The sequence below is a fragment of the Triturus cristatus genome, chromosome 2_1, assembly GCF_964204655.1.
Source record: "Triturus cristatus chromosome 2_1, aTriCri1.1, whole genome shotgun sequence".
Taxonomy (NCBI): Eukaryota; Metazoa; Chordata; class Amphibia; order Caudata; family Salamandridae; genus Triturus; species Triturus cristatus.
In genome coordinates this window covers 1,016,151,106-1,016,166,665 of record NC_140581.1, presented here as the reverse complement: position 1 = coordinate 1,016,166,665, position 15,560 = coordinate 1,016,151,106, and the positions used below count along the sequence as shown (strand labels likewise).

The 15,560-nt window shown below is 43.0% G+C and overlaps 1 protein-coding gene across 1 annotated transcript in view; it reads left to right on the top strand.

The window, feature by feature from the left end:
• The window catches only part of LOC146866242 (atrial natriuretic peptide receptor 2-like), a 398,280-nt gene that overhangs the window by 314,682 nt on the left and 68,038 nt on the right, over positions 1-15,560 (top strand). The window contains exon 9 of the mRNA XM_085640809.1: positions 11,635-11,774. Within this exon, the coding sequence (XP_085496935.1) occupies positions 11,635-11,774 (140 nt within the window). The remainder of the gene's footprint in view (positions 1-11,634; positions 11,775-15,560) is intronic.

Genomic DNA, 15,560 nt, shown 5'->3' with positions numbered 1-15,560 from the left:
TGTAAGTCCCAAGTAAAAGGTAGTGGTGGGCAGTAAACTCTTCTCTGACAGTGGAGATTATGCTGAATTTTGCCACCCTGTGCTCAGCTTGGAGCGCGAAGTTCGGCAAAAACTCTGCCAACTGCCACGTGACGGAGTTTACTGACACCCACAAGTCTTTAAGCACCAAGGCCCAAGGTTGATGTGTGGTATTTTTTGCATGCACTCTTCCCTATTATGCTGTTTGAAGTGAGCTGTTGTGCACATCATTGCAGCAGCTAGGCCCACTGGCTTCCCTTTGCTCCAGTGGCAGAATCAACATTGAAGCAAAGTGCCTTCCCTCCCAACCATTGCAGAGTGCAGCAACTTCACACGAAGAAGAGATCAGCAGGTAAAGTTGGAGCTCCTGACTCTGGAGACTACCTGTTGTAGACTTAATTCTGCCCCGAGTGCCAGATGGCACCCTGTGCTAGGCTGTCTTTGTGTTGAATCCTTGCATGCTTCAGTGGTAGAAGGTAGTGACCTGACGGGACTATGGGACTTGTCAGCCTGCATGTCTAATTTGTTGCTGGATGTACTTCTGTGGTCCTTTACGCAGGTACGGGGAGTCGTATCATCCCTCTGAATTAGAGGCTGTCTCTCCGCCTGTGGCTGCCCGCTGCTAATATAAATGACAACCACTGTCCTTTCTTTTACAAATGAGTGACTAACATCTCTGGTTACAACTTGTTTGTTTCAAGAGTTTGACGCCCTTGCTTAAGTACTGTTTATATTTCCTGCCTGCTGTCAAATGGCAAAAGGATGTTGGAGCCCCTGATAACTATTGTAATATATTTATACCTATGGACAGCAAGGTTTCAGTTAAAACAATGCAAGCCCGGTTTTCTTTCCTCATGAATAACAATGCCTGGTATTAACTTCTATTTTATTTTTAATTGGCTGGGTTTTTTTTGTTGCTAAGAGCACATTTGCAGCATGACGTTTGTTCATGTCTGAAATGCAGCTGAAGTGACAATCTAACAGTTAGTGGTGACTAAGGTGCTCATTTAGAGCCTGGCAGACATAACACATGAAAAATGCATACAAGGCAGTTATCAAAGAACTAGGGCTGACAGTACCTACTACCCTCAACTGTAAGTGCTACAGCGATACTGAAAAGGACAAGGTGCCTCCTGTGCAGATTACTCCCTGCTAAATAATGTATTTCGGATAAAGGCAGGCTGTTTCCAAGTCTCTGAGTGCCAATACGTTCATGTGCAATTAACACAATTGGCTAAACACATTCAATTTACTCACTAGTGCAAAGTTAGCACGCACAGACATGCCATTAGTTGGTGCTCATGGGCGCCTGAGTAACTTCAGCAGTCACTCAGCTTCGGAACTCAAATTCAGTAAAACTACAGCTAGCCTCTCAAGAGAGCCGAGGGCTAAGGATTATGGTTCAGAAAACCACTTTAGAAGCAATGAGAGTTGTCCAGATAGTATTAGCAACAGTTATTTAATGATGCGGGAACGAGGGAAGACACATGGGGACTCATTCAAGAGAAGGAAACTATGAAAATGTGAGATGATGTGGAAAATCTGAATACACTGCAGGGTTGGTTGTCAGACTACCAATTATGTCCTGTGACTGGGCAGAGACCAATCGAAAAGCTACTTAATTACTCTTTGATAGGGCTGGTCGGGGCTCCACGGAATCTCGCTGAGTTTTTGTGTAACTCGGCGGAATACTGTGGAGTAAAACTCCAAAAGTTTTGCCACCCTTCTCTACATGTGCCCAGGGCCTGTAAATTAAATGATACTTGTGGGCCTGCAGCACTGATTGTGCTACCCACATAAGTAGCCCTTTAAACATGTCTCAGGCCTGCCATTACAGACCCTGTGTATGCAGTTTAAACTGACATTTTGACGTGGAAAAATAAATCTGTTGCTAGGCCTAAACCTTCCTTTTTAATACATGTAGGTCACCCCAGGATAGACCCTGGACAGCCTAGAGGGCAGGGTGTAATGTACTTAAAAAGTTGAACATGTGCTTTTAAGTTTTACATGTCCTAGTAGTGAAGAACTCTTAAATTCAGTTGTCACTACTGCAAGGCCTATCCCTCCCATAGAATAACATTGGAATTCCTAATTACATTTTATAAGTGTAATTTCCACGTGGGAAAAGGAAGCTGGTTCATGTTAGCTGTTTTTGGAATCCTAATTTAAAATCCTAACTTATGGTGAAATAGGATTTTAAATTACAATTCTGAAAATGCCTCTTTTTGAAAGTTGGTGTTTTCTTGCCTTAGAGATTTGGTGCCTGCAGCCTAACTCTGGTTTCATGCCTGGATTTGGTTGACAGCTTAGCTTGGTGTATTCTTGCTAGAAAGCCACACACAATTGGAGCTTAGATGTGACTGAATGGTCACTCACTGATAGGATGGTAGGGAGGAGCTGGGCCCAGCCTCACTGACACCTGAATAGGATGTGTCCTGTTGCCACACGAAGGACTGCATAACCCCCTGTAGTGAGTCTAAAGCCAGGGCCAGGAAGGCAGGGCATTTGTGCACTTCAAAGGCATGTCTCTAGAAGCTTCTCCCCACTTCAAAGGCACAACTTTATATAAAAGAAGGACCTCAGGCACCAACTCTTCACTACACTTCTCGAGCTTTGGATAATCTGATAGGAAGAAGGACTGCTGTGCTGCTGCAAGTAATGCCACTCTGCTGGACTGCTGCTCTGAAAGAACTGATGCCCTTCTGTGCTGACCTGCTGTCTTCTGCCCTCTCACCAGGGGAGGAAGCACTGGATCTGCAGCCCATCTTGAACCTAGGACCTAAGAGAGACTCCAAAGGCTAGTCTGCTGGCCTCCTGATCTTAGCCTCAGTGACATAAAAGGTTCCCCATCAGCTCCTGGGCCCGTCTTCAGCAATTCCTGACCCCCAAGTAGTGCCGCTGAGGTCTTTAACACTTGATGTGGCTCTTTAAATCAAGCTTTTGGGCTCTTTACAACTGCGAATGAGATGGTACACAAGACCGTGCCACTTGCACCGAAAATCATTGTGGGCTTCACACAGCAGAATCGACAACCCATGGGGGACTGCCAATGTGAATCTCCAATCCATCAGTCCTAGATGCCCGACCTGCTCTTCGCACCACGCAGACTACCACCTGTGAGACTCTTCTTGCTACTTATGACCCTCTCCAATGTGAATGGGACTCTTGCCAAAAAACTTGAGAAGGTATACCTTTAGCAGAACTAATATGAAACTGTATCCGTCCTGCATTCCATCACAGTCAGCATGAACGTTTAACTTTGACACAGTCTAGTGTGACTCAGTTGGAGTTTTCGGTTTTTAGTTGCTCTTTTACAGTTTATTCTTTAAAAATCCATAACTCTGGCTCCACTAATTGGATTTTTATCATTTTGGTCTAGTTTTATTTATCAAATTATTTTCTGATCTTCTAACTTGATGTGGTATCATGTCTGTGTGATGTTTTCACTGTTTTACTGTTTGAAGAGTTTCACAAATACTTTATACATTGCCTCTAAGTTAAGCTTGACTGCCAAGCTACCAGGGGACTGAGCACAAATTAATTTGGGGTTTGCTTGTGCCTTACCCTGAGTAGGATTGTAGGGATCTCTAAGGAAGAACCATCTTACTGGGTAAAGAAGTTAGAGCCAATTTTGCCTTAGCCAGCAGTAGAGTCCCTACCCCATTAAATGTCACAGTGATCTCACCCATATTCAAGGGTGAGACAAAATCAAGCCAGAGAACTAGTGGCATTAATTGAAACAAAATACTTTGCAGGATCCATTCTTGAGGAACTACCGAAGGGAGCCGAGGAACATCACATAATCCCACTAAACCAGACTTATTTTACTAAACGAACAGGGTCTATAATCAACATCATGGCCTTTTCCCTGGTAAGTGACTTTGCAATATCTTATAAACAGCCTGTCCATCTGTGTTTTATAGACTATAAATCCACATTTGACAGGGTAGCCACAGCAAATTGTGATCAAAACCTGTAGATTGGAACTTGCCCGGCAGCATTCTAAGGACACTACCAATGCAGCATACAGGTACATGGATTAGGATCAAACTAGAGGATGTCTCCCATTTGTCCACGAATATACCAACCTCTGAGGGATTAAAACAGGGCTGTATGTTGGCCCTGAATGTTTTTAATTTGTTCCTCTATGATCTACCCGTTATTAAAATAAGTTAACAGCCATGCCCTAAAATTGGGAGGACTCATGATATCATATATGCTGCATGCAGATGACTTAGTTCTGGCCAGCAGGATAAAAGTGGGGCTGCAACATCTCCTGAACACAAACTTGGAATTCTCCAACAAAAATGGGTTGTCTATTAATATGAAAAAGACCCAAACACTCACATTTCAAAGGAAAATGTTGAACAATCATAAATGATACATGAGCAGTGAGAAGGTGGAATCAACAAATGTGCCAGTGTTCTCTTTAACCTTAATGGGAGGTTTGCAGCCCAGATAGAGGAAATCAAAAGGAAAGGCAAATCCCTTGAATCCAGCCTGGGTCTGCTGCATAGGAAGATGAAAGGTTCTTCACTCTGTCCAATCCTGCAGGTGGCATGTGCTGTTTGTGGATGCTGATTCCTGCTGCCTGTGTCTCTGGTTGCAAGGAGAAGCATTCTCTGTCAGTGTTCCAAGGTTGCTAGGAAGCTGGGATTGTATTGTGTTGGATTCAGAGAATGTTTATGTTTAACAGGTCTCACAGTTGTAGCTGTGGTGCTGGCTAGTGGAATTCCTGTTCCCTGGCTCCACAACCGTGTAGCCTACAATAAATATACTTCACTTACCTTGGCTCCAGCATCATCACTACAGATTTGTTGGCGACGATCTGGCTACACGGTTGAACCCACTCTGTACTTTTCTTCTTGGGTCGACTTCAACACTTGTGAAGGAGTTTTCTGAGCACATACATACTTGGTTGGTTTCACCAAGGATTGTTTAGTATGATTTTAAGGCCAGGTGCAAAAGAGCAAGTTTTGGTGGAAGGTTGTCAAGATGAGGGACAGAAGTGGACGAAAGATTTTCCTCTTGTTTTTGGTAACAAGTTGGGCAAGATTTGTGGTTTCAAGCACAAAATTATTGTAAAGGAATGTGCCATGCCTGTGAAACACAAACTCATAGGCGTTCCATTTAGTCTGAGAGATGATCTTGACAAGGAGTTGAAGAACTTGTGCGACAAAGGGATCTTTGAGCCCATGGAATCTTCACTGTGGTTGTCTCCTCTTGTTGCGGCTCGCAAAAGTATGGGCAGCTTTGTGTTTGTGTAGACTTGAGATCCCTTAACAAGAAATTTTGGGTTGACTCTCATCCCTTGCCTAAAATCAACTATTTGTTTGCTCGTGTCAAGGGAGCCAAGTATTTTTCCAAATTGGATCTAGCCAGTGCTTACCACCAGATCGACCTCCATCGGAGTCCTGTCACTTGACTGCATTCATCTCTCCCCTTGGCACATTCCAGTACCAATGCATGCCTTTTGGTTTGGCATCTGCCACCTCTGGTTTTAGAGGGTGATGCAAAATATATTGAGAGGGGTGGAAGGTGTGTACGTTTTCCAGGACAACATGTGTATTTTTGCCAAAGATGCTCATTCTCATGATATCAATCTACATAGGGTTCTGAAACATTTTGAGGAACAAGGTGTGGTGCTCAAAACTGAAAAATGTAAATTTTTATGCATGGAGGTAGAATACCTGGAACATTTGTTGTCCCATGAGGATATTAGAACTAGGCAAGGTCTGGTTGAGGCTATTATCAATGCTCCTTCTCCTAATGGCAAGAATGGTGTTAAGTCACTATTGGGGTTATGTGAGTATTACTCACGTTTCATTCCTGACTTGACCACCATTGTGCATCTCATCAGCAACCTGCTAAAAAAAGGTGTGAAGTTCCTTTGGTCCAATGAGTGTGCCTCAGCTTTTGATCTCATCAAGTCCACCTTGTGTGAGAGCAAAGCTCTCAAGCCTTTAGATCCAGATGTACCTTGTTGCATATCTGTTGATGCAAGCCAAGTAGGACTTGGTGCTGTATTAACGCAAATGGGTTGTGATAGCGACAACACTGTAACATTTGCATCTAGAGTTTTGAGGGATACCGAGGTGCAGTACTCTGTCATAGAAAAGGAACTGCTGGCTTGTTGGTCGGCCATTGAGAAATTTTGCCCATACATCAGGGGCAGGCGTTTCAAATTACAAACTGACCACAGGCCTGTGGTCACCATTCTAGGTGCTGGTGTCAGTAAATTTTGCAACCCTAGGATATTGATAATGGTGTCCAGGTTGTTGCAGTATCAGCTTGATGTGTCCAATATTGCTGGTGGGAAGAATGGGAGAGCTGATTTTTTTATCTTGTTTTCTGCGAGCAAGGATGAGAATGAAGATGTGAAGTTCAGTTAACATTGTTACGAATGCTTTGTGGCTGCTTTGGATATACCTAAGCCCGAGATAGGTACAGAAGATAATTGGAGAAAGGCGTTGAGTGAGGATTTTTTACTTTAGCAAGTTTGTGTCTTCTCTGTTACAATCTTACTGTTAGGTTGAAGATAAAATCTCTATTGAGGTTGGCATGTTGTTACACTGTGATAAACTTGTTTCTCCCCATGTGGTCAGACAAGTCATCATTAAAAATGTTCATAAAGGGCATTTGGGTGAAACACTTACTAAACGCTGCAATCGAGAAAGTTTTTGGTGGCAAAGGATGGATCGAGGAATTGACGAGGCAGTGACTAATTGTGTGTGCGGTGCTGCTGACAAAATTTGAAAGTTGTATCGCCTCCTCTATTACCTATTGAATGTCCTTCTGGGCCATGGGTCAAATTGGGCATTGATGTGATGGGACCATTAGATTGTTTGTCTGGTGGTTGCAGGTATATTTTAGTACTTATGGATTATGCCTCCAGATAGCCTGAAGTTAAGCTGGTAAGAGAGGCTAATGCTTGAAGTGTGGTGACATTTTTATGTGATGTTTTCATGGGAGAAGGATTCCCTGACACTCTTCTTTCCGACAATGAACCTCAATTTGTGAGTGGTGAGGTTGAAACATTTCTTGCTTCATCTGGAGTAAAGCATTCCAAGAGTTCTTTATATCACCCACATATGAATGGTCTTGTTGAGAGGATGAACCGCGTGGTGGGGGAGTGCATTAAGTGTGCGAAATCAGGGAACCATAACATTGTTAGATCGTTGAATAGCGTGTTGTGGTTCTACAGGATTATGCCTCATTCCTCCACTAAAGTCTCACCTTTTGAGCTGCTTAGAGAACGTAAAGCCAACACAAGTTTCAGGCCTGGTTGGATCGGTAAATGTCTTAGATAAGAGTCTGACTCAGAGAAGCTCATGGAGATGGTGAGACAAAATTTGTCTGAAACTCAGGGTAGACAGTAAGCCTGGTATGATCGCAAGAAAGGTGCTAAAAGTGTTCCTCTTGTGGTAGGGGATGTGGTCAGGATTAAATCTCCTATTCATGTGAAGAAAGTGGAAAATAAATTTGGTGAACCAATTAGAGTTGTGAGGATTGGCAATAATGAGGTTCAAGTCATGGGTGGACATTCGTGGAATATTTCCAAAATTGTTAAAGTGAGAACCTGTGCCAAGAGTGGTGCTGACAAAGTTGTCATGAACAATAACACTGGGTCCAAGGAGGGTCATAGGCGACTCAGGAGAAGCTCAAGATTGTCAGCCACTCCCAAGAGGTTTCGGGAGTAAGTTTATGTTCACATATCTTTGTTCAGTTTTTTTTGTTTTGTTTCAAGGGAAGGTGTGTAGTATTGTGTGATGCTGTTTGAGGATGCTGCTTCCTGCTGCCTGTGTCCATGGTTGCTGGAATAAGTATTCTCTGTCCGTGTTCCAAGTTTGCTGGGAAGCTGGGATTTTATTGTGTTGGATTCTGAGTATGTTGATGTTTAACTGGTCTCACAGTTGTAGGTGTGGTGTAGGGGTGGGCGGAATTTGCGAAATCCACTTTCGCAAATTATCGCAAAAATGTTAAAAATTATCGCAAACACGCGGAAATATCGCGAAGATGCGGAAGTTTTTTTCCCGCATGTTCGCGAGATTTTCTGCATGGTTGCGGCTCGCCAATTTACCCATGTGGTTGCTCGCGGGCGCGGCCATCTTGTTTTCAGTTGTCTCGCGGTGCATGATCGCGAGAAGAAAGACGTGATCGCGCGACGCATGACGTCACTGCGGGCGCGAACTGTCACGAGACAGCGCAAATGGCTAAAAACAATACAACATCTCATGGAGAACGCGACCGGATCAAGAAAACTTGTCGGCGAACGCAGGGATTCAGGTAAGGCGATCGCGCGCGCTCGAGAATGTATTATTTTACAGCGCGAGCAAGAAACAAATTATCGCCAAGCTGCGGAATGCGGAAATTTTGACATTATCGCAATTTCCGCAAACGGAACGAAATTTTAGCCCAGGCCTAGTGTGGTGCTGGCTGGTGGAGTTTCTGTTCCCTGGCTCCACAACCTTGTAGCCTATAATAAGTATACTTCACTTACCTTGGCTCCAGTGGCATCACTACAAACTCCTTCCCACGTTAGCCTGAGGATGTGAGGCCCTGAGGGACTGGGACAGCACTGTGCTGGAATCCGCAGTTTCAAATATCTTCAAGGCTGTTTTCAATCTGCCAGCGTATACGTCCCCTGCACAAATCAGTTTGTAGTTCGGCCTGGTAAAACAAACCTTGGGCAGACAGGCGGCTTTTGTGAGCTGCTGCCAAAACCCCAAACATGGTAAGGAGGGCTCCTTGGGCCACAATTTCTGGTTGAAAATACAGGGGAGGGATTGATCATGCAGGAGAGCTTTCCTACAAAGATCAATCACCACCCTAGACCTCTCATCCACTTGGGCCCTAAACCAGAGCTGCTGCGAGCTGAAAAGAATAATAAAATCAAATACCAAAGTATTGTCCCTATTGGATGACAAGCAGTCGCTGGCTAGAGGGAGCCATTGATGGCTTACTCTCTGTAATTACATGAAGCTTTCCCCTCAAGGTTATCTAGTGACAGCTCACAGCATCTACGCAAAGAAGTAGTTTCTAAAATACAGACAGGAGATAATGCCAGTTTATTATCCGCCTTGGCGAAGTAAGGAATATGGGGAACAGTGCGGGCTTTGCAGTAAAGTGCTTGGCGACATCATTCACGTGCTGTTTCTCTGAAAAGCCACGCAGGATGATTGTCGGAAAATCCTATGCAAAGAGGTAATCAAGAGAGGGATGATATCGTGTAGAGAGGCTGCTGTGGCGTGATTCAATCTTATGGACCGCAGACTGAGCTGTATGCTGGTAAAATTTCTCAGGATTGTGGATAAAATGGTAATGGCCACAGAACGCCAATGAGCAGACAAGGTCTAGCTAGCAAGGTATGGTATAGCTATTGGGGCCTTACTGGCATACATGCAGGGTCACTATAGAGCTCTGGCACATCTTGCACTATCACACTGTGGTGGTAGAATTGTGATGAATTAAGGAGGCCTAGCAAGTAGGACGTGGAGTAGCCACTGGGGCCAGGTGGGCAACTAGAGACAAATTTCGGGGGAGGGGGCTGAAAAAGATTTTGGGGGGGCTAATTCTACCAGCCATAGGCAGAGTGGCTCTAAGAAGGGGTGAAAACACAACAAAAGCCTCATTAACAAGTAAATGGTCTCTTAAAGACCTGTGAAGTACTCGTGTGCGTCTGCAATTAGACGGTCGCCAGCCCGCGAAGCTGTCTCAGCCCGGGCTGACACACACGACGGGGGGGGCCGAAGCCCGGTGAGGCCAATGGGTGTTGCGCACTTGACCGGGGCAGACTAGCATAACTAAAGAGGAGACACACTGAAACATTATAACAGCTTTGGCACATTTCTGCACTTCTTCCTAATGATCGCAAGGAGACACAACACACTTTGGGAGAAGGACAGAGGCACTAATGCAGTTTAGTCAATCTCTCTCTGGTTGCATGGATCCCTCAAAGGTAAAAACTGCTAAGAACCTTCTCCATCACTACAAGAACAAACTCACACAATCTGTGTGGCTACTTGCCACCCCCTCCTTTATATTTCAGCATTTAGGCCTTGGTGAAAGGTTAAGAAGCTATATTAAAAATTGATTGTTCTATTTGGCTCTTACTACTTGTATATGGGTAGGCTCAGCATTTTGTATTATAAGAATTAAATTTGTAAATGGAAACTCGCCAGCTGTTTTTATGCTTATTTCATAATTTAATAATGAGCAAACGGAAGACTGTAGAAGTTTTAACTTTGAACATGATGAATATTATTGAATCATGAATTATTTGTATTGCAATGATTTTAATTAACTTCACAAATAGACTAAACTTGAAACTTAAACTGAGTGGGATTGGGGTTGCTGCTTGGCCAGGGCTCACACCCCAATCAACCAGTAATCCAGTTTCTAGCAGGGGAATATTAGCCAAGTTTTCATTGCTTCAATTTATGTAATAATCTATTGTTAGGACTTCCATGTGTGTTATTCAATTGTGTCATTCAGTTTGCAGTTGTCATTCAATTTACAAGAGATGGCTTTGTAAATGTTTAGGGCAGTCAAATAGACCTCAAACCATGTGCATACTATGATTTCACTTTCACTCACTTCTTTATGGTTAGTAACATTTTCCTGTATTGTTGAATATGAGGGAATCTATGACATAGTTAGAAAAATGTTATTTTAAAAGTTATTTTAGAGAGGCGGTCCAATGTAAAGAAAATACCAGTTCTCCTTGTCCAGGCCTGCATCTCTACCAATCACCACCAAGAGTCATTCTCAAATGTGTTTGTTCGATGGTGTAAACTGTGGTTTTGAGATTTATTGTGACTGCCTTCATCGGGTGGTCCGTTTTGGAGGAATTATGTCACACTGAATTCATTGGTCCTTTCATTGTGTACAAAGGCATAGCCAACACCTATGGTTCACTTTCATGTAGTTAACTTAACTTGGTAACCAGTGTTCTATATTGGTGAAACTGAAAGAATGGTTGCACAGGTAAAATTCATCAGTGAAGTCATATAAAAGTAAAGGGTCAGTGGCAAGTCAGTAACTCACTTGAAAAGCACATGTTATATATACCCTCTGCCTTTTCAAAATTAGAGGTTCTATGCAGAGTTTTCATATTTCTAGAATTGTAAATAAAGGGATTTTACATTGCCAAATAGCCATGTTCTGCTTTTCCTTTTTATTATGCTTATTTTAGCAAAATGTGTGCTATCATGGTGAAGGCCCTAGGACAGCAATTGTTAGTACTAGCAATGGGTCCCCTTTCAGTATAGTGGTTTTGGAAACGTCCCAAAGCTTCTGTAAATATATTCCTATGAACAGTACCACCGGGAAGTACATTATTACATATAGAATAAGAGAGTATGGCCCATGAATGGAGAATAACTTGCAGTAATAAGTTCACCAGATGTTTTTGTAAGCAGATACACCAGCCTTTTTTCTGGTGATAATGTATCACAGCATTTCTGTGATGTGGAACAATATGTATGGAAATTGTAGAAATGTGTGATTGTACCTATGCTGCACTTGTTTACCATGATCAAAGCCCTCAAATGAGGCTGTTAGTACTAGAGGGCACGCTGATGGTATGTTTGACCTTTGTGGTATTTTCTTTTCCAGCGATATTGTTGGCTTCACTCAATTGTCCAGCACCAGCACACCCTACCAAGTGGTGGACTTTCTAAACAAATTATACACAACCTTTGATGACATTATAGACAATTATGATGTCTACAAGGTGGAGACAATAGGAGATGCATGTGAGTAACATGGACAAAGCTATTTATATGTGCACATTTAAGACGGATTACAAGTTATTACTAGAATACAAATGAATGTCTTTTCCAGCTTTCACTCTGAGAAGGGGCGATATTTCAATGTAACTTGTTTATTAGGCAATGTCTATGAATAGTTGCACTGAAGGTCACGTTCATGCTACTGTGAAGCCAAGCACATGGGCTATTGTATAATTAGGGCTTCCGGTTATACGGCATTTATTTTTAACATTTCCGCCTGGATTCATCCATATTTATTTCTGCAAATGTTATCAGCGTTTATTTTGCGTTCTATGGAAAATTGAACTTGCATCTTGTGTATTTCAAAATTTCTGATAATTCTACACTCACTCTTGGATGCCTGCCTGACTTTTATCAAAATAAGACGACATATTGACATATTCATATAATACACGCATCGAAAAGCATTACCATTGTTGTACAAACACATCAGCCCATCTGCAGTTATTTAAGGACACATCCCTTTTTAACTCCCATTGCTATCAATCTTAACAGCTATTGCAGTTATGAGCGACAGCATGCAGAGTCAACAAAAAGAGGACCTACTTTCTGTTTTTTTCCATTAAAAATACAGACTGGGAAGCACAGTGTTTCCACCCTTGGTATGCCAACATCAGTAAAACGTTGAACGGGGAACATTAGGTACAATTGACCCGTCCTAGACATGCCCCAGAATCTAATGAGGTTAAGTCTGATTCAGCAAGTTCCAAGTAAAATGTCAAAACATCAAGTTCAGGGTGGCATACATTTAATGTTCCTTGCTTTGCTGCAATGTGTGCCCTCATAAGGGTTTGTGACGCCATGGGCAAGCCACATCCCCTTTTCAAAGCAACTTAGAACTTATTAACCATTTCCAGCTAATTTCAGACAGTCATGATGCTAAGAAAATTTTAATTATACATTAAACTTTCAGAAACGCGGTCTCACAAAGGCATCCGAAATCCCAGGTTGTCCAATGCCCACCAGCACCAAAAGAAAGCTAGAACAAGATTTGATAAAGCCTTTTATTTCACGCTTGCATCAATATTTATTTTGTCTTGGAACAATATTTCTGTTTGTGGAATTTGGTATCTAACCAGCTTGGACCTAACACAGTGGGAAAGACACAATAAAATAAACATTGTGGATGTTTAGTGGAATAGTGCATAACATAATATTAGACAGGTAGGGAAATTGGGGATGTAAGGAGAGATATTAAATAAAGAGAGGAATGTAAAATCGCTTAAAAAGGAGACAAGGAGGTTGAAAGAGATTTGTAAGGTATGTAAAAAAAGATGGTGGAGACAGTAAGGTTTTAGAGTGAGGGAGAGAGAGATTGAGACAGGGTGAAGGAAATGTAGAGGGAAAGGGGTACAGTACATCAAGGGGCGAGATAGAGAAAGAGTTAAGACAGAAATGTACTAAAGAATGTAAGCTTCGTCTGTGCTTATGTGTGCGGAGTTCTGTACCTCAACTGCGATTCTCCATACATGTAAGAATAGATTATAGAAGTTAATGTGGGAGGGACCCAGGGGAGTAGTTGGAAAAAGACCAGACTTACTACTAAGGGGGATGCTGTTAGGGAGAAGTGAGATGGGTTTATGGAGATCAAGGAGTGGGCTTAGGGAGAGACGGCACACATCCACACAAGAGTAAGTTAAATGTTTTACTCTGGGGGTGGAGATATGTAAATCACATTTTTGTAGTAAGTTTACATTCAGAGTCTGTGAATACCAAAAATAGTAAACTCACTATAGCCTTATAGCCCGCCGTAGCGGGCTATACCGGCTGTTAAAGGCCCGCTGCAGCGTTAAAGGCCCGAGCCAAAGGCGAGGGACTTTAACAAAGCAGAGGGACTTTAAAAGCCGGTATAGCCCTGCTACGAAGGGCTATAAGGCTATTAGAACATTGTGCCACTAGAGGGCAGAATGTTCTAACAAAACAAAGCCTTCAGGGAGCGCGAGGGGATTCAAATCCCCTCAGGCTCCCTGAAGTCTTTGTTCACAGCCAGAGCTGTTAACAAAGACACATTGGAATGTTGGTGCTCCGGGCTTATACCAGCCATTATAAGCCCGGAGCGCTCCATTGTTTTCAATGGAGCTCCCAACATTCCAATGTTCTAATATAGCCTCATAGCCCGCCGTAGCGGGCTATACTGGCTATTAAAGGCCCGCTGCAGCATTAAAGGACCGAGCCAAAGACGAGGGACTTTAACAAGGCAGCGGGACTTTAATAGCCAGTATAGCCCTGCTACGAAGGGCTATAAGGCTATTAGAACATTCCGCCACTAAAGGGCAGAATCTTCTAACAAATTAAACAAAGGCTTCAGGGAGTGTGAGGGGTTTGAAATCCCCTCAGGCTCCCTGAAGCCTTTGTTCACAGTCACAAAGAAGCATTGGAATGTTGGAGCTCCGGGCTTATACCAGCCATTATATGCCTGTAACTACTCTATTGTTTTCAATGGAGCTCCCAACATTCCAATGTTCTAATATAGCCTTATAGCCTGCCGTAGCGGGCTATACCGGCTATTAAAGGCCTGCTGCAGCGTTAAAGGCCCGAGCCGAAGGTGAGGGACTTTAACAAAAGCAGCGGGACTTTAATAGCGGTATAGCCCTGCTACGAAGGGCTATAAGGCTATTAGAACATTCTGCCACTAGAGGGCAGAATGTTCTAACAAATTAAACAAAGGCTTCTCGAAGCTCGAGGAGATTTAAATCCCCTCGAGCTTCGAGAGGCTTTTGTAAAACATTGGAATGTTGCTCTGCGGGCCTTTACCGGCCCGTAGAAGCACGGAGCACTCCATTGTCTACAATGGAGTGCTCCACATTACAATGTTCAAATACAAATTAGAACATTGGAATCCAATGTTTCATTGTTCACAGCTCTGGCTGTGAACAAAGGCTTCGGGGAGCCTGAAGGAATTTCAATCCCCTTGCGCTCCCTAAAGCCTTTGTTTAATTGTTAGAGCATTCTGCCCTCTAGTGGCAGAATGTGCTAATAGCCTTATAGCCCTTCGTAGCTGGGCTATACCGGCTATTAAAGTCCTGCTGCCTTGTTAAAGTCCCTCGCCTTCGGCTTGGGCCTTTAACGCTGCAGCGGGCCTTTAATAGCCGGTACAGCCCACTACGGCGGGCTATAAGGCTATAGTATAAACTTACTCAAAAGTGTAATTTACCTTTGTGAATCATCAGACCCATGGAGAGCTGAGGTAGTAAGAGAGGGACAGCGAGATGCACAAAATGAGAAATAGGATATAGAAGTACAGGTCAGGTAAAGAGAATAGCAAGGCAGAGAGAAAGACAGTGAGAAGTTAAAGAGTGAAAAAAGAGGTACGGTCTACAGGAAAAAGTGGTAAAGTAAAGAGGCAGGTTGGTGGGGTAGAGATAGAGAGTTGAGGTTGATTCAGTGGTAGAGAGCAAGCATAAGGTAGATAGAGTAGTAGAGGCAAAGGTGAGTAAAGAGAGCTATAAGGAGAGGGCGAGGCACAAATTAGGTAGAAACAGTGAGTTGAAATTAAGAAGGGGATGTAAGTTTAAGTTATACTTTTGGAGTAAATTTACACTCAGATTTTTTGAATAGCCAAAAGGTAGCAAACTTACTCAAAAGTGTAAATTACTCAAAAGTGCATAGTCCTCTGGCCCTTCAGTTTGGTGAAGACAAGTGAGTTACAATTTGGAGTAAACGTATAATCGAATTTTGTGAAGAGCCAACTTATTCAAAAGTGTCAATTAATCAAAAGGGTAACTACCTTTGTGAATCAGGCCCTTTTAC